A 25,156-nucleotide genomic window follows, 5' to 3' on the forward strand; every position below is an offset into this window, starting at 1 on the left:
ATGTGAGCAGGCATCAGCTGAAGGTGTCACTCCATGGCCCTGGGGACACAGACTGAACTGGATGAGGCAGAGGACTGGGCTTTCTTCTCCTTTTGGCCTGAGTGTCCCCCTCCCTTCCTTCTGCTAGAGAATGGCACGGCCCTGGCTTGGCTGCTCTCTGAGTCAGGAGGCTGCTCTTCCTCAAAAGTGGGGTCATTCCCATCACATCCTGAGGGTGGCATAAGACAAGACAGGACACATAGGCACAGCCCAGCGGCTCCTTCCCACTCACAGAATCCTGGGGGCTATTGGGCCTCAGGGTCCCTTACTCAGTATCCCCTTCTGTTTTTTTTTGAAGACAAGATCTCACTCTGTTACCCAGGCTGGAATGCAGTGGCGCAATCTCAGCTCACTGCAGCCTCAACCTCCTAGACTGTGTCCCTTCCCACCTCAGCCTCCCAAGTAGTTGGTACCACAGGCACATACCACCACGCCTGGCTAGTTTTTGTTTGTTTGTTTTTTTTTTTGGTAGAGTTGGAGCTTCATCATGTGGCCCAGACTCGTCTCGAACTCCTGGGCTCATGGGATTCACTTGCTTCAGCCTCCCAGTGTTGGGGTTATAGATGTGAGCCACCACGCCTGGCCATCAGCCCTTCTCTCTACCAGGTCTCTGATAGGTGGTGGGCCAGCCTTGGCCTGAGGCAACCCTCTTCTTTGTGGGACAGTGCCTCTTGATAGCAGGTTCTTTTTACCTTGGGCCAGCTCTCCTCCTTGTGACTTCACCCATGTGATGGGCCCATGGAGGGCCAGCCCTGTGCCAGCTCTGTGCTGGGCATGGTGAGGTTACGCAGAGTAATCAGACCCTGATCCTATCTCCAGGCTCTTGTGGTCTGTAGGGAGTCTTTAGACAGCTTCCATATAAGCTACAACACGATCAGTACCGTCACAGGGGAGCTTTATGGAAGGAACAGTCCTGCAGGTCAGAAAAAAGGATCAGAAAAAACCTCACGATAGAAGTGGCATTTGGGCTGAGGGACCTAAAAAGTGAGCCTAAAAATATTCATAGAAATCAGTATGCCTGGGTAAGGAGAGGCAGGGCACTCCAAGGGTTGATTAGATTATATGAGAAAAACAACGAGGTTGGAATATTCCAGGATCCATTAAAGCAGATGCAGAAGGACTTGGCAACTGACTGACTGTGTCTGGTGAAGTGGGGAGTGTGTGGGAGAGAAGTTAAAGATGAAGCTATGACTGCAGTCTTGGGTGACCAGCATGGAGTGGCGCGGGGACATTCACAGAGAGGATGATAATGACAATGATAAAGTATTTACACAGTGCCTTGAACTTTGACTAATTACTTTGCAAACAACATGTAATTTAAGTCTTAACATACCCCATGTTGTAGTTATCATTCTCCCCATTTTAAATATAATGAGACAGGTTGACAGAGGCTTGGGGCATTTCCGAGAATCCACAGCCAGCAGGAGGCAGAGCTGAGCCTGACCTAGGGTTGGAAGTTATCACAGCGTCTTAACACATCCACCCCAGAATCTATGCAGTGTTTGCAGTCCTCAAAGGGTTTTTTAAAGTAGACTTTATGTTTTAAAACATCTTTAGCTTTACAGAAATATTGCCAAGATAGTACCTAGAGTTCCTGTCTATCCTACAACCAGTTTCCCTTGACATCCTACATTAGTAGGGTACATTTGTTACAAATAATGAAACGATGTTAATAGATTACCATTAGCCAAACTGCATACCTTATTTAGATTTCTATAGTTTTTTACCTAATGTCGTTTTTCTGATCCAGGGTACCAGGTTACATATAGTCATCATGTCTCCTTAGGCCCTTCATAGATGTTACAGTTCCTCAGATTTCCCTTGCTTACGATCATCTTGAAAGCTTGAAGAATGCTGGTCAGGTGTTTTGGAGAATGGCCCTCTATTGGAATTTGTCTGATTTTTTTTTCTCATGGTTAGACTGGGGTTATGGTTTTTTGGGAGGAAGATCACAGAGGTAAAGTGCCATGTTCATCACATCTTATCCATGGTATGTACGATCAACACGGTTTATCACTGTTGATTATGACCTTGATCATCTGGTGTAGGTAGTATTTTTCAGGTTTCTCCACTGTAAACTTATTCCTTTTTCCCCCTTTCCATACTGTTCTCTTTGGAAGGAAGTCACTATGGGCAGCCCACACTTACAGAGTGGGAAGTTATGCTCCCCCTCCTTGAAGACAGAGAATCTACATACATTGTTTAGAACTTTTCTGCCAGGGAGATTTGTCTCTTTTCTCCCATTTACTTATTTATATCAGCATAGACTTATGGCTATTTATTTTATACTTTGAGTTATAATCCACTACACCTTTATGTTCTTACTTGAATTGTTCCAGCTTTGGGCACTGGGAGATCATTCAGTTGACTCCTGTGTCCCTTTGACATACCTTCATCATTGTGTGTGTATATGCTGGTGGTGGTGGAGCTTGAGTGTGTGTGTGTGTGCATTCACATCTTTACTTTCTGGGCCTATTAGATGCACCAGGCCTATCATGTATAGTTCCCGTCCCAGTCCTAGTATCATCCATTTCTCCAAAAATATTACTAGGCTCTCCTGGTTCCTTTTATTGGACAATGGTATTAGAATCAAGATCTGGGTATGAGATGTGCTCATTGCTACTGGGGTATGACTTCTTTTAAGCCTTCTTAGCTGACAGAGAAAGGAAATATCCTCATTATCTGTCGGGGACTGGTTCTAGCACCCCACTCCCCACAGATACCAAAATCCACAGATGCTCAAATCCCTTATGTAACATGGTATATAGTATTTGCATATAACCTATGCTAATCCTCCTGTATACTTTAAATCATCTCTAGATTACTTATAATACCTAATACAATGTAAATGCTAATATAAATAGTTGTTATGCTATATTTTTCGGGAATAATGGTAAGAAAAGTCTGTACATGTTCAGTACAGACATGAACATCCATATTTTTTTCCAAATATTTTCAATCCGTGGTTGGTTGAATCCATGGATGCGGAACCCTTGGATACGGACAGCTGACTGTATATGCATAACCATGTTTATCTTTGTATATACCCATAACTATAAATATTTCTCTATATAACCATCTGTCTCTATATGTGCTAAACATGACTTCATACTGATCATCCAATTCTAATCCATTCCACATGGATCATTCTAGCTTCCTCCTCTTGCTTATCTGTAAATACTCACACTAACAGTAAGAAACCTGGCCTTCACCATACACCATCCATTTACCTAATTGTTCAATTCCAGTATACATGTATATTCCTATTATTAATGTATATCTCTATAGGAAATAACTGTATCAACTAAAGTACAGTTTTCGTGCACAGTTTCTTTTGCCTTTAGTCTTATAAATTCCACTTATTTACAAAGTTACTTATGTCAACACCTTTCCTCCTACTCTTTTCACTGAGTTTTGTTTCATACATTTGTAATGCAGTTAGATTATTTTGTTGTCATCTACATTTCATGCTGGGATCCCCTCCTACATGGTTGTGAGAATTTGCCTACAGCAAGTTTCATTCTTAGTAAAGTTCTGTGGGCTTTTGCAGGTAAATGCAACCTCCAAAATATTTTATGCACATTTAAAAATCTGTACCCAACTGGGTAGGATTGGGTACAACCAAGTGTTGTTGTATCTCTATTTTGCAGAGGAGAGAACTGAGATCTGGAGAATTTAAGTGACTTCTTTAAGGTCTCATAGCTTTCAGTTACATTAGGATTTGAACCTGAAACTTTTGACTAAAGGGTGTGGGCTTTATTCCCACACAGGTGACATGTCCAGAGGGGACTAGAGGATGAGTGGGTTGAACAAAGAAGATGATGTTTTAGACACAATGATTTTGAACTGTTTCAGGGATTTCCTGTCCTCCTGGGCAGGAACTCAGAAGGATGCTTGTGGCTTGTTGCACAATGTCTTTCTTTAAAGTTTCAAGCCCTGATCGTTCTGTCACTTCACTGTGTCACTCTCCTGGTTCACTTTCTCTGGTTGGCTGTTGGACTTAAGATAAAGTCTAAAAATATTTCAAGGCTCTGCCTAAGCTGGCCTTTACCTACCTCTTGAACCTTTTTGAAAATTATTTTTATTTTTTATTTTTGTAGAGACAGGGTCTCTCTATGTTGAGCACGCTGGTCTTGAACTCCTGGGCTCGAGCCATCCTCCCGCCTCAGCCTCCCAAAGGGCTGGAGTTATAGGGGTGAACCACTGTGCCCAGCCTTTAACCTTATCTTAAACCACTTTGCCTGATGGGTTCTGGTCCCTTTGGTCTTCTTTATGCCCTTGAATGCATTAAACGACTTCCCATAACAGAGTTTTTGTATAAGTTGTTCCTTTTGCCTGGATGTCTCCTTCCTCCTCTTCTCTCTTTGCCCAGCTAGCTTCCATGCATCCTTCAGATTTCAACTCAAATGTCACCGTTTTATGAGCCTTGGTATTCTAATCTGCAAAATGGGGATGTTAGTAATACTTTCTTAATCAGATTGTTATGAGAGTTCAGCAAGTGAATATATATAAACAGATTTGAACAGCACCTGCACATACTAATTCCATATGAAAGTTAATTGTTGGTTGTAATATCCTAATAATATTGTGGCATTATTATGGCTTTTATTATTATGATAATTTTATGTTATTATCATTCCCTAGGAAGGCCTTTCCTACCTCTGCAGACTAAGTCTGGTTCAGTCATATGCTTTTCTAACACTCTACACCTGCTTATAGCACTGATCACAATTATAATTGAATAATCAACTTTGTAATTACTTATTTAATGTCTGTGTGCCACACAGTATGTAATTTCCATGAGGACAGAAACTTAGTCTTGTCACTGAATCCATAAAGTCTGATACAGTATGACTTGCACATATTTGGTGCTCAGTTAAGTGTTTAAATGAATGATTGCGTGGATGTTTTCCTGTGGAGGGAGGTATAAAAGGGGCCCAATGTGTGGCCATTTTAGAGATAGAGAACCTGAGGCCAGAGAATATTACCTCATTTCCTGCCTGCCTGTCAGTGGAATGCAGGATGTGACACATGAAATGAATTATAAAAATACCCATAAAGCGATGAAATTAAAGTTCTGGGTTGTGATGAGGTGGGGGAGGCCAGTGTTTCTCAGGCTGGACTCTGGGCCATCTGGGTTCCATCTCTGCTCTGTGTCTTCAGATAACCTGAGAGTTGACTATCATTTTTATTAGTGTTATCACATTCTGCCACTAACCTTCTCCAACCTGAGCCTCTGCCTGCTCATTCCCAGACGAGGGCATTTGGTTGGATGATCCCTGATATCCCTGGGGCTCTGTCTGTCATTCTGAGGAAACTGTCTCTCAAGCTGGGCTGGGGTCTCTGTCCCTAGAGGGCTCTGTTGTATCCAGCAGGATGGTCAGACCAATACTGCCCCATTGACCTTTCTATCTCTCCAGAACCAAGATGGAGCCTGTGTCCAGTCAGTGTCAGTGATTCTGCACCAGGACCCTCGGAGGCAGGTGACCCTGACCCAGGCAGGGGATATCCTTCTGTTTGACCAGTACAAGATCATCCCGCCATACACAGATGGTACAGTTTGGGGTAGACAACAGACCTAGTTGGGAACTGAGGGTTTGGACCTTTCTTCCCAGGCTCCGCTGGCTAAAAGGACTGCTACACTGGCAAAAACTCATATTCTAGTACTGGGTAGATCAGGATAGGGGACACTTTGGTTGCAAAAATGTGGACTCCAAAAATGTGTCTTTCTCCCACCTCAACAGGACAGTGGGCTTCCTAGTAGTATGATGGCTTCTCCTAACATGAGCATATGCGTGGGTGTTTCCCATCCTGACTCTCATAATTTGTTTATTAACTACTTGTTATACTGTCTGATTCCACAAGGAATTTATGTGTAGCTCATAAGAAACGCATGTAACAAAAATGGCAAAACGATTAAGAAATAAAAACCTAGCACCAGAAAGAAAGAAAACAACAGGGGCTCAAGGTTGGGAGGAGTGGGGATGCACTGGGTGTCAACAGGCTGCAGAAATAAATATAAACCATAAAGGGTATAAAATGTTCTACAATAAAATCTAAAATTTAAATTTGTTACACTTGAATCTAAAATTGTATCATAAGCTTCCATAATAAAACTGTGTTGTAGCCACTGTGAAGAGAATGGGTAGTTACAGAATCCTCCTTCTGCTAGAGGAGGAAACGTGTACCAGTTCCTTCGTGGGAGCAAAGCTTTAATTGGCACTTGATGCTAAAAAAAATCTCTCAGCCCAGGCTGCCATGGGAAGTTATCTCTGGGTCCTGATTTCATCACTGAACAGGGTTTCCTCAAGCCTCCCCAAACTAGCTTCATGGCAGGCACGGCTTCAGTGGGGGCGAAGACTGGGCCAGGTGTGGGAGTCTGAGCGCGCCAGGCAGGTGGTGGTGGTGGGCGGGGTGTGTACTGGCTGCCCTCCCACTCTCCCCTTTCGGATTTTGTGCCCAGACGCCTTTGAGATCCGTAGGCTGTCCTCCGTGTTCCTGCGGGTGAGGACGAATGTGGGCGTGCGGGTCCTCTACGACCGTGAAGGACTCCGACTGTACCTGCAGGTGGACCAGCGATGGGTGGAGGACACCGTGGGCCTCTGCGGCACCTTCAATGGCAACACGCAGGACGACTTCCTGTACGTAGCCCTGCCATGGAACCGGAAGAAGAGGGGAAATGGGCCCCTTAGCGCTGGGTATCTAGAGGCACTGCTTAAATGTCTCTCCCATGGGCCTTCACTGTGCCCAGCATGCACCATTAGTTATTTATTTCTCTACATTTACATTTAAGTATGTTTCTTTAAAGCAGCGGTTTACAGTCCTCTATGTGTGGAATCACCTCAGGAGCTTGTTAAAACACTGATTCCTGAGTCCTGCTCGTCAAGATTTAGGGTGGACTCAGGAATCCTATTTTTGATAAGCACCCCTAAGATTCCAGTATGGGAGATCTATAGGCCATACCTTGAGGAATGCTGTTTTAGAATGAGGTCTTAAAACCGAGTACCTCGGATGGACTTTGATTTGGCTCATGGTTTTGTTTGTTTTAATTGAGGTTGACACCACCTTTAGATGAGCGTAAGCCCCTAGTGAGCCAAGGACACTAACATTCCTACTTTCTAACCCACCAGGCAAGTATAACCCATATACCTTTCCTACCTGGTACTTGAAGGCTCTTGAGTTTGCACCCCGTGAGCCTCCCAATATTCAGGGAAAGGCTGTTTACTGTGAGCTGACATATTTGGGCACAGACATAGGTTAGGAACTTGGGAAGTTTCCTGGAAAGGAGAACAAAGGGTTGATTTTAAAGGCTGGAGCTTCTAGCCAGTCCTTCGAGTTACGTGTATTAGGGGATGCAGAAGAAACAGGGGAGGCATTCTTTAGCCAAAAAAAGAGAATTCAGATTTGCTGTGAAGAACAAGAACAAAATAAAGCTCAGAGCTTTTCAATGCATATACATTTAAAACTGTGGCATTCTTACTGTGCTTTGCCTGGTAGGGCTGATGTTAGGGTAGCTGGCCAAATAGCAGGAGGAGACCCTGGTTTGGTGTGTAAGCTGTTTGCCACTTTCCTAAATGTGACTTCTGGGTAAGAATATTGCCCTACCTAATATGGGTGCACTCATTGCCCCGGAACAATATATGGGCATGGTGGGTGCCAGACAGAACCTGAGCCCCATAGAGACCATGACCTCCCTCCACTCAACACCTACACCTGGGTTTGGTGACTCTTGGAGACTTGTGATGTCTAGGAAACATGCTCCTCCCCCTTCCTCCCTTCACTGTCCCTTGTATGATAATTTCCTACTGAGAGAGCCAAAGGGCGAGCCAAGGAGTTTTCAGGAACTGCCCATGGAGAAGGGGGGAGGAAAAAAGTCTTACCCCCATGGGGTTTGATACTCTTCATGATGTCCCTGTTTCTTTTTCTGACCTGAAGAGCTGGGGGTGGGGAATGAAGCCATATTCATTCCCCGCCCCAAGTGTATGGTCCTAGCCCAATTTGAGCCCTTTTGGGGCCTGTTAAATGTTGTGTGTGTGTGTGTGTGTGCGCGCCGTGTGCACGTGCATGTGCATGTGTACATCCATAACTCTATGTGTTTGAATGTGGCTGTGTGTGGATCACCTTGGCTATATGCATGTCTGGCATATATTTGTGCTCTGTGTGTGTGTGTTGAGAGTGTGTGCATATACATGTTATGTATTTGGATGAATACATGTGCTCCTCTGAGGGTGTGTATATGGATGTGTAGATTATGACTATGTGTGTGTATATGAGCAAGTAGGTGCTGACCTGGATCTATGCTATTTGTGCCCCTCGGTTCACATGGGCAAGTGTGTGAATATGGCTATGTCATGGCTGCAGGTCTCCAGTGGGTGTACCTGAGAGCACCCCACAACTTTTTGGCAATTCCTGGAAAACGCTTTCTGCTTGCTCCCCGCTGATCCCTGGCTCCCCACTGGACCCCTGCGATGTGCACCTGCAAGCCGGTGAGTTGGTGGAGGAAGAGGAAAGGCATGAGTGAGTGGGCTGGGGAGGACTGCTTTAAGAGAGATGAAAAGGGAACTCCAGACAGGAGGGTGCCGGCCAAATTTGTAGGAGTGATAAGAAAAGGAGGAGCAGCAGGGAGGGGAAAGGAGAGACAGTGAGGGCCAGGCAGGCAGGAAGCCTCATATTCTTCCACTATCAGATAAACACACACACCTTTATACTGGCTTCTCCATCTCAGGGCAAAAGCGGAAGTCGGCCCGTGGCCCCACCAGGCCCCACCCTTTTTGCCCATGCCCCCCCATCTCTCCTTTCTCACCTCCTACTCCCACTGCCCTCTGCCATGCCCCAGCTGCCCTGGCCTCCTTCTTGTTCTTTCTACAGTCAGGACTGCTCTTCTCTCTGGGCCTGTGCACTTGCAGTTGCCTCTCCTGGAATGTTCTTTCTGTAGACACACACATGCCTCAGTTCCTCACTTCTTTCAGATTTGTGCTCAAACCTCACCCCCTCACTGAGGCCTTCCTGACTGCCTGAATTCAAATTGCAGTTGCTCCTCCTGCCTCGCCTCACACTCCCCATGCTGCTTCTTAGCTTTCTCTCCCTCCTTAGCTTCTTCACCGTTGAAGTTTCTGTATGAATTTTTTAGTGACTGTCTCCTTTGACCAGAATGTAAGCTCCAGGAATTTTTGTCAAGCCGCATATTCACACTCAGGTGTACTAAACCACACCCATGCTTTCCCAGCCAGCTGTACACTGAAGTAGCTGCCTGCATCCATACTGCACGTGCACACACACACACACACACACACACACACACACACACACTCCCCTGAGCCCTGGGGAGAGAGAGAGGCTAAATCCTGGGACACCAGGTAGACCGACCCCTGACCGCCTGGCTCCTATTCCTCCTGCCCCAGCCTCCTACTCAGTGCAGGCCTGCAGCGTGCTCACAGGAGAGCTGTTTGCGCCCTGCTCTGCGTTCCTGAGCCCAGTGCCCTACTTTGAGCAGTGCCGCAGGGACGCCTGCCGCTGCGGGCAGCCCTGCCTGTGTGCCACGCTGGCCCACTACGCTCACCTGTGCCGGCGCCACGGGCTCCCCGTTGACTTCCGCGCCCGCCTGCCAGCCTGTGGTGAGTGCCCCACCCATGTGAGACTGGCCTGGAGGAGCCAGAGCTCCAGACTTGAGTGTCCCTTGCCCCTGAAACTCTCCACTGGGATGCCCTCCAGTCTCCTCCAGCCTGACGGCACCCAGAGCCTGCTTCTCCTCCTGCGCCCTCTGTCTCTGCCAATGGCCCCCATCCCCTCCGTCACTGAGGCATAACACCTGTGACCTGTGACTCAAGACTGCGTCTGTCACCCCTACTTCCAGTCCATCTCAAGTCCTGTCAGTCCTGCTAATCCCAAATTCACCCACTTGTCACCACCTCCACCACTCTGGTCAGAGCCACCTTGCACTGCACCTTTTGAAAGACCACTGGCTGTTGCCCTGGGGTTTGAGTACACACACGACTTCAGTGTAATGAGCCAGCCCCTACCTGTCCCTACCCTGACTCTGGGCTATGCTCCTTCCCATGTCTTCGTCACCTCTGTGCCCCCAGCTCTAGCACAAAGCCTGACTCTCAGTAAGCTTTTAGCAAATGTTTGTTGAATAAACGAAAAAGGCACTGTACTGGGAGTCAGGAGGCCTGAGTTCTGTTCTAGCCCTGCAGGTGACTTGCGGTGTGTCCCTGGGCAGAGCCCTGATTCTCTCTGAACCAAAGTTTCCCCAGAAGGGATTGGACAGGCCCACTGGTTCTTAACCCTGGCTGCATATTAGAGTTACCACAGGAACTTTCAAAAGATTCACACATTTGGGCCACATGGAGTATCAATGAAGACAACATATCTGGCAGTGGGGCCCAGGCATCAGCATCTTCAGAAGCTCCCCAGGTGGCTTTGATGTGCAGCCTGGGTTGAGAACAGCTGAACTTGATGGTCTCAGTGGATCTACTGGATCCCACAGAGTGTAGGAGACTCTGGGAGGAGCGGGACGGTGGCCACACAAGGAGAGGGCAGTCCTGAGTCTTGGGACAAAGGGAGCAAAACAGGCTGCTAGAGGGAGCACGGTTGACTTCCACAACCTGTGTGTGACACAGCCAGGGGAGTGAGGGGGTGGGAGCGTGTGTGTGTGTCCACACACCTGGGCTCGTGCGTGTGTCTATGTGTGAGTTACGGGGGTGGGTGCAGGGCCTTAGCGGGTGGTAATCTCCACCCCTTCCCCAATATCACTACCTCAGAGGAATGCCTTTTGGAGGAAAGAACCTGCCAGTGGTCTTCCAGGCTGAACTTTGTAGAAGGGCCCACCCGCTGCTTTGCCATTCCAGCATATTGGTAGGCAGTGGGACTCTGGAGTCAGATCTGGGTTCAGAGCCCGCCTCTGACCTTGACCTGCTGTGTGACCTCAGACAAATGTCTTAACTTCTCTGGATCTCCATTCTCCTCATCAGAATGACAGCCCCACTCCACACAACTGTGGGGATGAGGGAGACAAAGCATGTCTCCCCCCCGCACTGCAGCATTGTCCTGTGAGGCCACCAAGGAGTATAGCCCCTGCGTGGCCCTTTGTGGACAAACCTGCCAGGACCTGGCCAGCCCTGAGGCCTGTGGGGTTGATGGTGGCGATGACCTGAGCAGGGACGAGTGTGTGGAGGGCTGTGCTTGCCCACCGGACACCTATCTGGACACCCAGGCTGACCTCTGTGTCCCCCGGTGAGTGGGCCAGCTTGACCTCTGAGTTGGGTGGGCAGGTGAGGCTGGGGGACTCCAGGGCATCTGAGACTGGGGAACCTGGCTGGGCTTCTCGTGTCCCTGCTTTCCCTCACGGTTGCAGGCCAGACCTTGGTGGGTAAGGTGGTTGGGCTGCCTTCTTGGGGCCTGCCTCCCAGATCTCTCCTCAGCCTTGGCCTTTGGGCCATTCTAGCAGCTTCGTCACAAGACACAACAGCCTCACAGAGCCCAAGGGCCCTCTCTCTCCTCATTCCCCTCTCCTTCCACAGAATCTATTTACTTTCCGGTATGTTCCAGACATTTCTAGGACTTGGGAATTCAGCAATGAACCAAGCAGAGTTCAGCCCTCATGGAGCTCACATTCTAGGGTTGCAAGACAGACACATAAATGAACAGACACTTAATGGACAGGTGGCAACAAGAGCTGTTGAGCCAAGTAAGGCAGAGTAAGAGCAGGGAGTCCCATTCCTGGTGTGTTAATTGAGGTAGGCCTGGAAGCAAAGCCTTTCTGCTGAGGTGAGGTCTGAGCAGAGACCTGAGAGAGTGAGGAGGGGGGCTCCAGGAAGAGGGGGTGGCCCAAGGCCCAGCTTGTTCTCAGTGTGGCTGGAGGGCAGAGCAGGAGGAGGATAGTGGGAGGCAGCAACCCCATATCATCCTGGGGTGACTGGCAAGGTCCTTGGTCCCCTCCAGGCCTCTGTTTCTCCATCTGTAAAATGATACATATTCAATTGGTGGTCTTCAAATGGTGGCAGGGCTGGAGAGAGGCCCCTTTAGGGTAAATAGGAATCACTCATAGGCCTTCCCAAACTACAGAATCCTCCCTTGAGATCCAGACGTGTCCCTGGCGGCTCTCACCCCTTGATGTTGAGTGTTGCCAACAAAGGGGGTCTGTGTGGCTTACGTAGGGAGAGGGAGGTGGTTGTTGAGCAGCACTGGAGCTGGGGAGTTCCGGCATCCCGTCCGTGACTCACTGCCGTGCTCCAAGACCTGCACATGCCTGTAATCGGCAGGTTCTGTGGGAGCTGTGTGAGGAGGAAACAGCCTTTGCCCTTAGATGACCTGCACAAAAGAAGCAAGACAGCATAAGAATCCCTACCTCATAGAATCCCTGCAAAGAATCAATGAGATAATATATGCGGAGGGCCTGGCTGGGTGTCCCTGGCCAGAGGTCAATGTACTTAACAACCAGTACAGCACTGAGCAACTGGAATAGATGCTGGGCGTGAGTAACCAGGACACCTGCGCCAGGAGGCAGCACCAGCTGAATATCTGCCGCGTTCCTGACATGGCTTGGGCTCAGGAGCTGTGCTCCTGTTCTTACTGCCCCTCCCTTCCTCAGTCCAAATGAGGCTGACTGCAGGAGTGTCTGGAGACCAGTGACTGTCCTTGTCAAAGCTTGAATCTGGGACCCATCCGTGACCTCTATCCCTGGTGCCAGACTGGCTTTTCCGCTCGCTGGAGATGTGTCACATGTCACTGTAGATACCATTACTTTTCCCTGTGTCCTTATGCCCCTGGTTGGCTGAAGGTGGGGTCCCTGTCCTTGGCAGTCCCTGCCCCAGCTCCTGAGCCTGCTCACCTTGCTTCGCTCCCATTTTTTTATAGGAACCAGTGCTCCTGCCACTTCCAGGGAGTGGACTATTCCCCCGGAGACAGTGACATCCCATCCCTGGGCCATTGGTGAGCTCCATAGGTAGCAGTCTTCTTGTCCTCTCTTTAAAGGGAGGCTGCTGACTGAAGACAGTGCAGCTGAGTCTGTGAAGGGACACCCAGCCCTGCTCTGTGCAGGGAGGGGGGAGTGAGGATGTCTGTCTGAACTCTGCAGTGACCCGAGTGCAGTGACATGGGGTGTCTGGATCCTGCAGTGACTCAGTCAGCTAACCCCGGGGCCTCTCTCTCTCTCTGCAGCCACTGCAAAGATGGAGTCATGAGCTGTGATAGCAGAGCCCCAGGTAAGGGTGGCTGGAGGGGTGAGGCCCTTCTGGGGGCTCCACATGGTGAAAGAGAGTGGGGAGTGGAGCACTGATCAGGCTGTCGCGAGCCCACTCCAGGTTTCGCCCTACACTGGGACTTCTGTATTCCTTGCCCTCTTGGCAAAGACTCCAGTTTGGCGCGTGGCACCTGAAACCCTGTCCCAGCCTCAGCCCAACCCTAGTGGCTGTCCCTGCTGCTTGCAGAGGAGAGGCGGAGACTTTGTCTTCCTTCAGGGCAACTACCTGGGGCAACCACGTTGAGTATCTGGGCAGTTTCTTGACTTCCTTTGGGTCCCAATTTTCTCTGTCTGAGCTGTCATGTATCTACTGAGGTGGACTCTGCCCAGGACAGTGCTGGGTGTGGGGTCACAGAGGTGGGCAAGACAGCCTGGGCTTTTGAGACCCTCCTAGGCAACAGAGATAGGGATGGGGTGGAACAGTCGGGGGTCAACCTTTGAGAGGCTGGGAGGTGGGGTAGGGCCTGGGGGCTGGAGCATTCAGGGAGGGCTTCCTGGGATAGAGGAAGGGATCGGAGAATAATCATACAGTAGGTGGTTAGGAGCAGGGCCTCCGGAATCATCCAGCCTGGGTCCACATCTTCCCCAGCACTCACTTACTGTACAGCCCTGGGCAACTCACTTTACTTCTCTGGGCCTTCATTTCCTCTTTGGCATATAACCTGGATTCCTGCATCCTCCCCGTGTTTTGTGCATAATCCTGGAAGCGCTTTTCCTTTGGTCACTTCTGGCTTTGGATTTCTGGCTCTTTGGAACTTTTATCTCACCTCCTGTGCCTATGCCTTTCTCTCTGGTTCATCCCAGTCTGGGCATGGAACTCAGCTCCGTTTTATTAATTTTCATAAAAAAGATCACTCACACAGTATGAATGTGCAGGGCAGATCTTACTGACGGCTCAGGGAGAGAGGGTGCGTTCATGTCACAGAAATAGTGGTAAAAGGACTGTGACTGTCTTTGTCATTCAGAGTCCTCTGGCCCCCCTGCCAGACTGGTCATCCTCTTTCTAGCCCCTCTCCTTGTCCCTCTGGGGCACTTCTCACTTTATGATGACTTTGGGGAGGAGGAGAAGTGGCCTCACTCCTTTATTTGGAAAAATGGGAGACGATACTACTTCCTAGAGTTGTTGCAGGATTCAATATAATGATGCAGGGGAAGCGCCTGGAGCAACCTGGTATGGGGGATGTGCAGCGATGGGTCCTGGTGACCGTGGTCCCATTGTGTGACAGACAGCACAGATCCATCCCTCCCTCTGTGAGGCGTACCTGGGAAACCAAGCAATGTCCAGCAGCAGCCAGGGCGGGAGGAGGCTTCTGAGCCCATGTTTCCCTTCATCCTCCTGCTGCTGTCCCTGTAGCCCAGGAGCCCATACACAGGCCCCAGGGCCTCCGCTCCCATCTTCTTCTCTTCCAGCTGCTGCCTGCCCAGCAGGCCAGGTCTTCGTGAACTGCAGCGACCTGCACACAGACCTGGAGCTGAGAAGGGAGAGGACGTGTGAGCAGCAGCTGCTGAACCTGAGCGTGTCAGCCCGTGGCCCCTGCCTCTCAGGCTGCGCCTGTCCCCATGGGTAGGTACCCATGGTGTCGTGGGCCCGCAACTCTGAAGGCTGGCAGAACCAAGGGTCACAGGGTGGAGTAGGGGCAGGGAAAATTTCACATGGCCTTGTAGGAAGGCACTGGCCCGGGCTGGCCAGCCACAGCCATAATGGCCAGAGAGGAGTCTGGGAAAGAAGAGGGGCTGGTGATCCAGCCTGGAGTGTGACCTGGAGGAGAGAGCCCTGGCCGCTCATCTGTGAAATGGAACCATCATCACGCCTGCCACCGTAACAGGCTGCTGTGAGGAATCAATGAGCTCATTCAGTGGAAGCACTGAGTGGGGTATCTGGCACGCTGGGTGCTGCAGTGGGTTGGAGACCACTGGAGAGGAAACCCAGGTTCAGCTCTCAACTTCTTCCTCTGCACAGTTGTGATCAGAGACCTCAGGAGGAGGGTGGTGCCCCTAAAATACTCAAAAAAGAAGACCCCACCCAGAGAAAACTGTCTCATTCCCAGGTCCCCAAAACCCTGCCATTAAAGCTGTGAGAGCTGCATGAGTCAGGCTCTGTGGGCATGCCTTGCGTGGGCTGTGTACACTGAGGTGGCCCAGGGCCTGCACCCAGCTCTGCCCGTTCTCATTCCCAGGTCTGGGCTGAGAAGACAGCTGGCACCTCATCCCGTGCCTCGGCAACACCAGACTGTGCCCTTCAGCCTATGCAGAGATTAGTGGCCTGGGAGTTGTGGCCCAGGCCTGGCAGCCAAGGAAAATGAGATGGAGGTCAGGGCTTCTAGGGTAGGAAGGGAAGGGGACAGTCAGTTGGAGTTTTACTGCTTCTAAGACACTTTGATGTTACTCCTTCAGTCTCAGAGCATCCATGATAAAGAGGTAGGGAGGACCATGATTCCCATTTTGCAGATGAAGAAATTGAGGCCAGGGGAAGGGTTTAGGGAAGTGGTGCTCAAATAACCACGACTCAAACCCAAATCTCCTTACTCCAAGCCCAGTCGCTGGCCCAGAGCACATGAGGTCCAGGATCTGGTCCCCTACGCAGAGATCTTAATGTGGGTTGTGAGCCTGCCCCTTTCAGGCAAGAGTGCCTGAAAGAGAACCTGCAAGCGACCCTAGGCCTAACCACCTGCTGCCACTTGGGCCGCAGAGTGGCATGTGAGGAGTATCTTTGTCACTGAAGGCCCCTTGTGACACCATCCTGTGTGCACAGCCTGCCTCTCAGCCTGAGGTCAGGAAAAGCCAGGGTGTCTGCGGTCAGGAACCGAGGGTCACTCACTGCCAAGAGTGGTGGCAAGGCCACAGAGGCACAGTGGAAGGGGGGCCGGAATGGAGACTGGGAGACCAGACTCTGGGCTCAGTTTGGCCGATGACCCATTGTGTGCTGTATCAAAGGCTCTCCAAGGAGCTTACACACATGCCTCAGGGACTTATCAAGGTGAAATTGGTACAGTCTCAATTTGTAAGGGAAGGGCAGGCATTTCCTACCATCCTGGAACATCCTCTTGCTGGGATAGGGCTCCCAAAGATGCCCAACCATCCTTAACAATCCCTACCCAGGACCCTTGGTAACCATGATCACCTCTGTGTATGAGAGTTCCGACTGTCCGGCCGCCATGCCCTTCTCCATAATGTATCTAAGAATCTCCAAAGAACGGTCTGTGGCTGTCTGTGCACCTCTATATTTCTTTGCATCTGGGGTCTGAGCCAAGGGCCCTGGGGCCACTAGGCAGTGAGGCACAATGAGCACAGACTCTGGAGTCAGGCTTGAACCCTGGCTCTACCACTTCCTGACTGAGTTAATTAATTACCCTGAATCTCAGTTCCTTCATTTGTAAAATGGCACAGAGTAAACACTATGTGAGCAGATAGCATTGTTTCTTCTCATCTGGATCCCATGCATTTGCAAATAACCTCCCTGAGGGGTACCTGGAGTGAGAAGGTCCCCTACAAGGTAAAGAGAGGGTACTTTGCAAATTGAAGGCTCCTTGAGGACCGAGGCCAAAGCCTTGAGTCCTTGCATGCTCTTCCCCATTATGGGCACACAGCAGGTGCTCAGAGATGCAGACAGGTCTGCTAAGAGCAAGGAGGGAGTAATGGGTGGTGGGCAACAGGCCGCTGTGAGGAATCAATGAGCTCACTCAGTGGAAGCACTGACTGGGGTATCTGGCATGCTGGGCGCTGCAGTGGGTTGGAGACCACTGGAGAGGAAACCCAGGTTCACTTCCTGAGGGAAGACCCCTCAGGGAGTGGCTGGAGACAGGGCTTGGGGCTGAAGGAGGAAGGCAGTGAGCCAGTCCTTCACTGGTATCTGATGCAATTATTGGGGAGAGAGGGGCAAGAGACCAATATGTATTGTGTTTCTACTAGGTGATAGGCAGTGTGCCCAGGCCTGTAAGATTCTCATAATGACTTTCGGAGGAAGCTGTCATTATTCCTGTTTTAAGCTTAAAAAAAAAAGAGGCTTAGAAAGGTTACAGGGGCTTCAGGTAAAACGTAGTGAATTAAGCACGTGCTTTTTTTCTTTCCTGCTTCCTCCCACAACCACAGTGAAATGATAATGGGGTTAAAAGGTATAAATCCCAAGGGACAAAGAGAGAAGAGTGGAGAGGTCAGTAGTTTTTGAAGAAGGAATGTGGGTGGATGTGTAGAAACTGGCCTTCCAGAGGGGAAGGCCAAGGAGAAACAAATTGTACATGCATTTTGCAAAATAGTTTGGCAGTTTCTTATATAAACATGAATCTACCAGAGCACCCAGCAGTTCACCCTGAAGTGTTCATCCAAGAGGAATAAATAGAAGGGAGCGTGGGGGGAGGGAGACAGGAGGTTGGGTTGCAAGTCTGTGCAAGGAGGAGTTCAGCCTCCAGATCCCCTACTGCTTCCACTGGGGTCACACCACTACCCCAGCCCCATCCAGCAGGAGAAAGGAGAGTATCAGGAGAAACCAAATCAGAGACTTTGGTCTTGGAGGCACCAGGAGGGGTGAGATGCATCGTGGAAACAGGGAGATTCAGTGAAAACAAGTGGAATCCCAGCAAATGGAGACTTTTGCCTCCCAGCCCAGAGATGAAAGAGATTTCTTCTCTTGAAAATTGGCTGGGCCAATAGAACGACACAACAGAAACTGACATTTTGGGGGTTTCTCAACAAAATGGTGGGTCCTCCTTAAATAAGGAGCCTCCAGTCAGCTTTTGGTGCCTCACTCTTTTTTTTTTTTTTTTTTTAGGAAGTGATGCATAATTTATATACAGTAAATTACACGGATCCTAAGTACACCGTGTGTTAGGCTTTGACAAATTGATACCTGCTTATAACCCACACTCCTGTGAAGATATAGAACATTTCTGTCACTCAGAAAATTCCCTAATGTTGGTGCCCTATATATTCCCTAATGTAGAATATATAATGTTTATCTATTCTAGATACAAGACTTTTGTCAGTCCTTTCCAGCCAGTTCCGCCCCCACCAGCATTGCTCTGCTTCACATCAGCATAGACAGGTTCTGCCTGTTCTAGAACTTCATGTAAATAGAATCATACACTATATACCCATTTGGGCCTGGCTTCTTTTCCTTAACTCTTGAGGTTGATCTACATTGTTGCATCTATCAGTACTGTGTTCCTTTTTCTATTCCAGTAGTATTCCATTATATGGATACACAATTATTTATCTGCAAAGGCTTTATATATAATAAAATGTACCTATTTTTAGTGTATGGTTTGATAAATTTTGACATCTATGTATATATCATCACAATTAAGATATATAACATTTCTATCACCAACAAAGTTTCCCTCATACTCCTTTGTAGTCAATCCTACCCCTGTTAGTGCTAGGCAGACACTGGCTTTTTGTCACATACAGTAGTTATTTCTGTTCTAGAACTTTATGTAAAAAGATCCACATATATACAAACACACACACATACACACTCACAAACTTTTTTGGATCTGGATTCTTTAGCTCAGCAATAAAGTTTTCAAGATTCAAAAAAGAAAACAATTATTTATCTGCTCAAACATTGATGGACATTTGGATTGTTTTCAGTTTGGGACTATTTTGACTAAGGTTGCTATTTATTTCCTTTGGATGAACATTTCAGGGTGGAAATGCTGGGTCCTAGGATAGATTCATATTTATATAAGAAACTGTCAAGCTGTTTTTCAAAGTGATTGGACAATTTTACACTTCCAGTGTGAGAATCTGACTGTTCCACATCCTCTTCCAGTGTTTGAGAATCTGACTGTTCCACATCCTCTTCCAGTGTATGAGAATCTGACTGTTCCACATCCTCTTCCAGTGTATGAGAATCCGACTGTTCCACATCCTCTTCCAGTGTTTGCGAATCCGGCTGTTCCACATCCTCTTCCAGTGTATGAGAATCTGGCTGTTCCACATCCTCATTAACACTTGGTGTTTTCAGTCTTCTCCATTTTTGTTATTTCAGCAAGTACATGGTCCTACCTCATTATGGCTTTGATTTGTATTTCCCTAATGACTATGAGTACTTTTTCATATGCTTATTGGCCATTTGTGTATCTTTCTTTGTGAAGTGTCTGTTCTGGTCTTTTGCCCATTTTTTAATTTGATCTTTTTCATTTGATTGAGTTGTAAAAATTTTTTATATATTTTAGATACAAGTCCTTTGTCAGGCATATGTATTGCAAATGTTTTTTCCCAGTGTGAGTTTGCCTATTTATTTACTTAACGTGCCTTGAAGCATCTAAAAACTCCTGATGAGAAGTTTTTAATTTGGATAATGTCTAATTTTTTTCTTTTAAAAATCTCCTTCATTTCTGATGATGTCTAATTTATCATTTTTTTCTTTATAGTTAGTCCTCAAGGTTGCAAAGATATTCTCCTATGTTTTCTTCTAGGAGCTTTACAGTTAAATGTGATGGATTAAATCATTAATTTATTATTATTATTATTTTTACAGACAAGGTCTTGCTCTGCTGTTCAGGCAGGAGTGCAGTGGTGCCATCGCAGCTCACAGCAGCCTTGAACTCCTTAGCTCAAGCGATTCTCCTGCCCCAGCCTCCTGACTAGCTAGGACTACAGGTGTGCACCACTATACCTGGCTAATTTTTTAAATTTTTTGTAGAGATGGAGGTTTTGCTGTGTTGTCCAGGCTGGTCTCAAACTCCTGACCTCAAGAAATCCTCCCAAAATGCTAAGATTACAGGTGGGAACCACTGCAACTGGCCAGTTTTACGATTTTAGCTTTTACATTTAAGCCTATGACCTATTTAAAATTATTATATTTTACACATGTTGCAAAATGGAGTCAAGGTCTATTTTATTTTATTTTTTGATGGACATCCAGTGGTTGTAGCCCCATTTTTTAAAAAAGACTTTCATCTCCCCATGTAATTGCTTTGGCATTTTTGTGAAAAATTAATTGGCTGTATACACGTGGGTCTATTCCAGAACTATTTTCTGTTCCATTGATCTATTTGTCTGTCTTTATGCCAATATCCACTCTCTTGATTTATGAAGCTTTATAGTAAGCCTGGAAATCAGGAAGTGAGAGTTCTTCAACTTTTTACTTTTCTTTCAAAAAGTTGTTTAGGTCTTTGCATTTCCAAGTAAATTTAGGATCACCTTATCAATTTCTACCAAAAAAAAGCGCCTGAGATTTTGAATGAAACTGTGTTGAATTTATAGATCAATTTGGGGAGAACTGGCATCTTAGCACCAGTAAGTACTCCAAACCACAAATATGGTATTATTTTCTTGTTTATTGGTCTTCATTAACTTCTCTCAGCAATATCTCATAGTTTTCATGTAAAGGTTTACACATTTTTCATTGAAGTTTCATAGGTATTTGCTGTTTTTGTTGATGTTATAAACGGTATTATTTTATTAATTTTCCATTTTTTAATTGCCACAATGTAGAAATACGGTCGATTTTCACATATTGAGCTTGTATTCTGCAATCTTGCTAAATTCATTTATGAGTTCTAGTGGCTTTTCTTGGGCAGATTCTTTAGGATTTCAGTAAGTGATCGTGTCATCTGTGAATAAACACAGTTTTACTTCTTTGTTTTAAAGTTTTACAGCTCATATGTTTCTTGCCTTATTGTGCTGTATTGGACTTACAATACACTTTTGAATAGAAGTGATGGAAGTAAAAATCATTGCCTTTGTCTTGTTTTGGGTAAAGCAGTCAGTCTTCTACCGTTAATTCTAACATTTGCTGTAGTTTTTTTTGCAAATGATCTTTATCAGATTAGGGAAGTTTCTTTTTATTTCTATTATGCTGCAATTTAAAAAAAAAAAAATAAATGGGTACTGAATTGTCAATTGATTTTTTATTTATTTTTTTTTTTTTCTGAGACAGAGTCTCACTCTGTCGCCCAGACTGGAGCACAGTGCTGCGATCTTGGCTCACTGCAACCTCCAGGTCCAAGTGACTTTTATGCCTAAACCTCCAGAGTAGCTGGGATTACAGGCATGGGCCATCACGTCTGGCTAATTTTTGTATTTTTAGTAGAGAAGGGGGTTCACCATGTTGGCCAGGATGGTCTTGAACTCCTGGCCTCAAATAATTCTCCCACATTGGCCTCCCAAAGTGTTGGGATTATAAGCATGAGCTACCTCACCAAGTCTGTCAATTGATTTTATTTATTGGAGTATCATAGGATATTTTCCCTTTATTTTATAAATGTGGCAAATTACATTGGTTGATTTTTAAAATCTTAAACCAGTCTTACATTCCTGGGATAAACCCCAGTTGTGACTGATGTGTTATTTAATATTCTATGGTCTGTGGTTTTCCATACTTGCAATGTTTTTGTCTGATTTTGGTATCAGATATTTTGGTATATTAACTCTGGTCTTATAAAATGAGTTGGGAAGTATGCTTTCCTTTTCAGTTTTTGGAAGAGTTTGTTTAAAACTTGTATTTATTTCTTCCTTAAATGCCTGGTGGAATTTACCAGTCTTGGAAGATTTTTAACTTCAAACTGAATTTCATTCAAGGTATTGGGCTAATTCAGTTTACCTGTTCCTTCTTGGCTGAATATTTATAGTTTGCGTCTTTTAAGGAATTTGTCCATCCCATCTAAGTTGTCAAATTTATTCACTTAACATTGTACATAATATTTTCTTATTTTCCCTTTACTACCTGTAGAGTCTGTAGCATTGTCTCCTGTTTGTTTTAGATATTGGTAATTTGAGTATTCCTGTCCCTCTTTTTATCATTCAGTTTAGACAGGAGTTTGTCAATTTTATTGGTCTTTTCAAAGAACCAGCATCTGGTTTCATTGATTTGTCTCTATTGTTCTGTTTTCTATTTCACCAATTTCTGCTCTTATCTTCATTTCTTTTACTACTTACTTTGGATTTAGTTTGCTCTTGCATTTCTAATTTAGAACTTTGATTTTAATCCCTTCCATTGTATATCCTGACCTGGACGTTCTGGCCAGTTCAGAAGCCCTGAACCCCATTTTCTGTCTGCTCTTCTCAGTGAGACATCGTGCTGTGCTTGGATTCCATCATCCTGTACTGTAGTCCAGAAAGTACCTCCAGGCAGAAAATCTGGATACAGGAGCAACTAACAAGGGACTCCTTTCAGTATAATGCCTATAGCACCCTTTCTTTTTACCTCTTTAACCCATGTGCTTGTATTCTTTTGAAAAATAAAATAGGAAGGTTAAGTAACTTGTTTCAGGTAGATCCTGGATTTGAATGAAAAATTATTTATTGTCAAAGTTTGTGTTCTTAGCCCTGCCCCAGGCTGTATCCTGTTGATGCCTGGATCTAGCATGATGCTGTGGCCTGAGAGCTTTAATAAATGCCCTGAGGCATCCTTGTCTCCGGCCTGGGAGTGGTCAGATTTCATGGAAACCAGACTAGAAGATGGCAGTGCTGCAGCTTTGGGGCCTGTGATCTGAGAGCTCCATGAACAACCTGGGTAGGAGGGTCAGCACCCATATCCATGGCCTGTTCATTAGTATACAACTAGTGCCTAAGGATCAGCTGGCATCCACTTGGCCACTAGGGCTATGGCTGGTAGAGATAAACCTCGCTTCTTGATGGATGACAGAGGCTTTCAGGCTGGACCTAGTCCGTTACTGGTTTTTCCAATTACTGAGGTCCCTCTGAACCTCACTGGGCAGCAGCAGGATGGGCAGTGAATACACAGTCAGTCTCTTCTAGGGTAAATGCTGGAAGCCACCTCCGAGCATCCAGGTTGAGGCAGGGTCCTCCACAGATGGCAGCTATGGGAAGGGAGCTCTCCTGACCGCCTGCTTACTGTGTCCCTACAGTCTGCTCAGACACGGGGATGCATGTTTCCTGCCAGAGGAGTGCCCCTGCACTTGGAAGGGGAAGGAGTATTTCCCTGGGGACCAGGTGATGTCTCCTTGCCATACCTGGTAAGTGAGGGTCCCAAGCAGGCTTTGCTTTTTTGCTGGGAGGGGGCATGGATATGGGTGCATGATCAAGAGTATAGTCTAGCATTCCCCTTTCATTATGTTTGTATTCATGTTGTGTGTTTGTGTGTTGTGTGTGGTATAGGGGTTTGTGTACACATAGGAGTATATGCATACAAAGGAATATTTTTGTTTTTACATGAATATGTTTGCTCAGTCATGTATGTGAATGTGTATACATGCATATTTGTAACCATGACAATTTGTTCGCATATTTATATGAACATATGAGTGTGAGTGCAAATCCAAAATGCATATGTGCATATGTGAACATGCATGTGCATGGATGTATATAAAAAGACGGGCATTCACAAACTCAATATGTCAGTGAATATATACGATTAGAAATTTGTATATGTAGACAGGTGTGTTTATATATACTTTTGTGCATATGGAGGCATTTAAAAATGTGTGCACATGTATGTGAAAAGTGTGGCTATATGTGTAAAATGGCTATACGTATTTGTATTCACATGTAAGTGTAAATATCTATGTAAATGTGCATTGTGTTTGCTTGTGAATAGATACATTCTTGTGTATGAAAGTATGTGTGAGGGTATTTGTTTAGTAATGTAAGTATGTGTATGTGGGAGTGTGTGCACCTGGATTGGATTCTATGGAAACAGACTCGGGGCTGGTTCTGCAGGGCCTGTTCTGGGACACACAGCGGTGGGTAGGCAGTAGATAGACTCAGCTTTCTGATAGAGAGAATGCTGGGGGAGGGGATGAGAAATTATAAATGTGCCCTGATGCTGGAGAGTAAAACCAGTCACTGTTCCAATTTCGAGAACCCGCTAGGGGTGGCCTGAGGTGAGCAGGAAGCCCCTGGCCCTGGAACTCCAGGGCCCAGCAGAGAAGCTCAGAGAGGTTCTATCTCAGAGACCCATCTGGGTAGCTGGAGCATGGCCCCCAGTCCCTGTCCCATGCTGGGATTGAAACCACCCTGTTCCTCTGGCCTAGAGGAAGGCCATAGTGTTTCTTTCTGTGTTAGAAGCAGGGTCACGGTCAAGCCCATCTGCTCCAAGACTGGTTTCCTCAGATACATCAGAGTGCACTTGTAGGGTCGGAGCCCTGGCTGTCTGACCCCAGAAGTCCCTGGGTATAATGTTAAGACACAGACCTCTGCACAGGCTGTGTGCTCATTTTTTTTTTCTTGGGATTTTGTGACTGTGGTGAGCCAGAGCAGACCAGGTATGCCAGGCACATCAGGTGAGAGACTGGGGATGGCTGGCCTGGATTTGCCTAGGGGTGCTCAGGCCCTGAGATGGATTCGCTTCCATCACTTCACTAGACTCCAGACACTGTAGCAGCACCCTCACCCTCAGGCAGGGGATAGCTGAGTTACATTGAATCCTCTCCTGTGAGTGCATTGTGCTCATAAATCAGATCCAAGGCAGAGGTGGTGAGGAGTCTGGAGCCAAGGCCGAAGAGCTAGGATTATTTAGAATTTGGAACCCTGACTCGAAGAGGCATTTGCCTTCATAGGAGAGGCTGACTGGCCATAGGATGGGTGTCCTCTCTTCCATGGAAAACTAGGAGATAGACGGGCAAGTTTTTACTTTTGAACTCAGTTGTAAAAGTTCTACCTCCTAATACACGGACAAACCTCGACATTTGCTCTCCAAGGACCTGCCACTGTGGCCCAGATTCCAGCTGCTCTCTCATGGGGAGGTGGGTGCTGGAGATGTGTTGCGCTGGTGTGACTTGAGCATTTGCTGTGATCTCTTTACCAGGAGGGAGCCCGGCTGCCCATCTCTTCCCAGCTCTGCGTTCCATGTCGCCATGGTCTGCAGCATGGTCAGCCACAGTGGGAGTATTTCCAGCGTTTATGCATTTATGGCTGAGTCGTAGGTCATGTAGGTGGGTGAATGACAGGATGGATACACATACTTAGGAAGCC

General features: G+C 46.9%; 1 protein-coding gene across 1 annotated transcript in view; it reads left to right on the forward strand.

The window, feature by feature from the left end:
- The window catches only part of OTOG (otogelin), a 113,169-nt gene that overhangs the window by 19,923 nt on the left and 68,090 nt on the right, over positions 1-25,156 (forward strand). The window contains exons 16-24 of the mRNA XM_031653354.1: positions 5,460-5,592; positions 6,503-6,680; positions 8,401-8,525; positions 9,441-9,653; positions 11,079-11,271; positions 12,895-12,969; positions 13,198-13,241; positions 14,690-14,843; positions 23,092-23,199. Coding sequence (XP_031509214.1) covers positions 5,460-5,592; positions 6,503-6,680; positions 8,401-8,525; positions 9,441-9,653; positions 11,079-11,271; positions 12,895-12,969; positions 13,198-13,241; positions 14,690-14,843; positions 23,092-23,199 — 1,223 coding nt within the window. The remainder of the gene's footprint in view (positions 1-5,459; positions 5,593-6,502; positions 6,681-8,400; positions 8,526-9,440; positions 9,654-11,078; positions 11,272-12,894; positions 12,970-13,197; positions 13,242-14,689; positions 14,844-23,091; positions 23,200-25,156) is intronic.

The sequence above is a fragment of the Papio anubis genome, chromosome 12, assembly GCF_008728515.1.
Source record: "Papio anubis isolate 15944 chromosome 12, Panubis1.0, whole genome shotgun sequence".
Taxonomy (NCBI): Eukaryota; Metazoa; Chordata; class Mammalia; order Primates; family Cercopithecidae; genus Papio; species Papio anubis.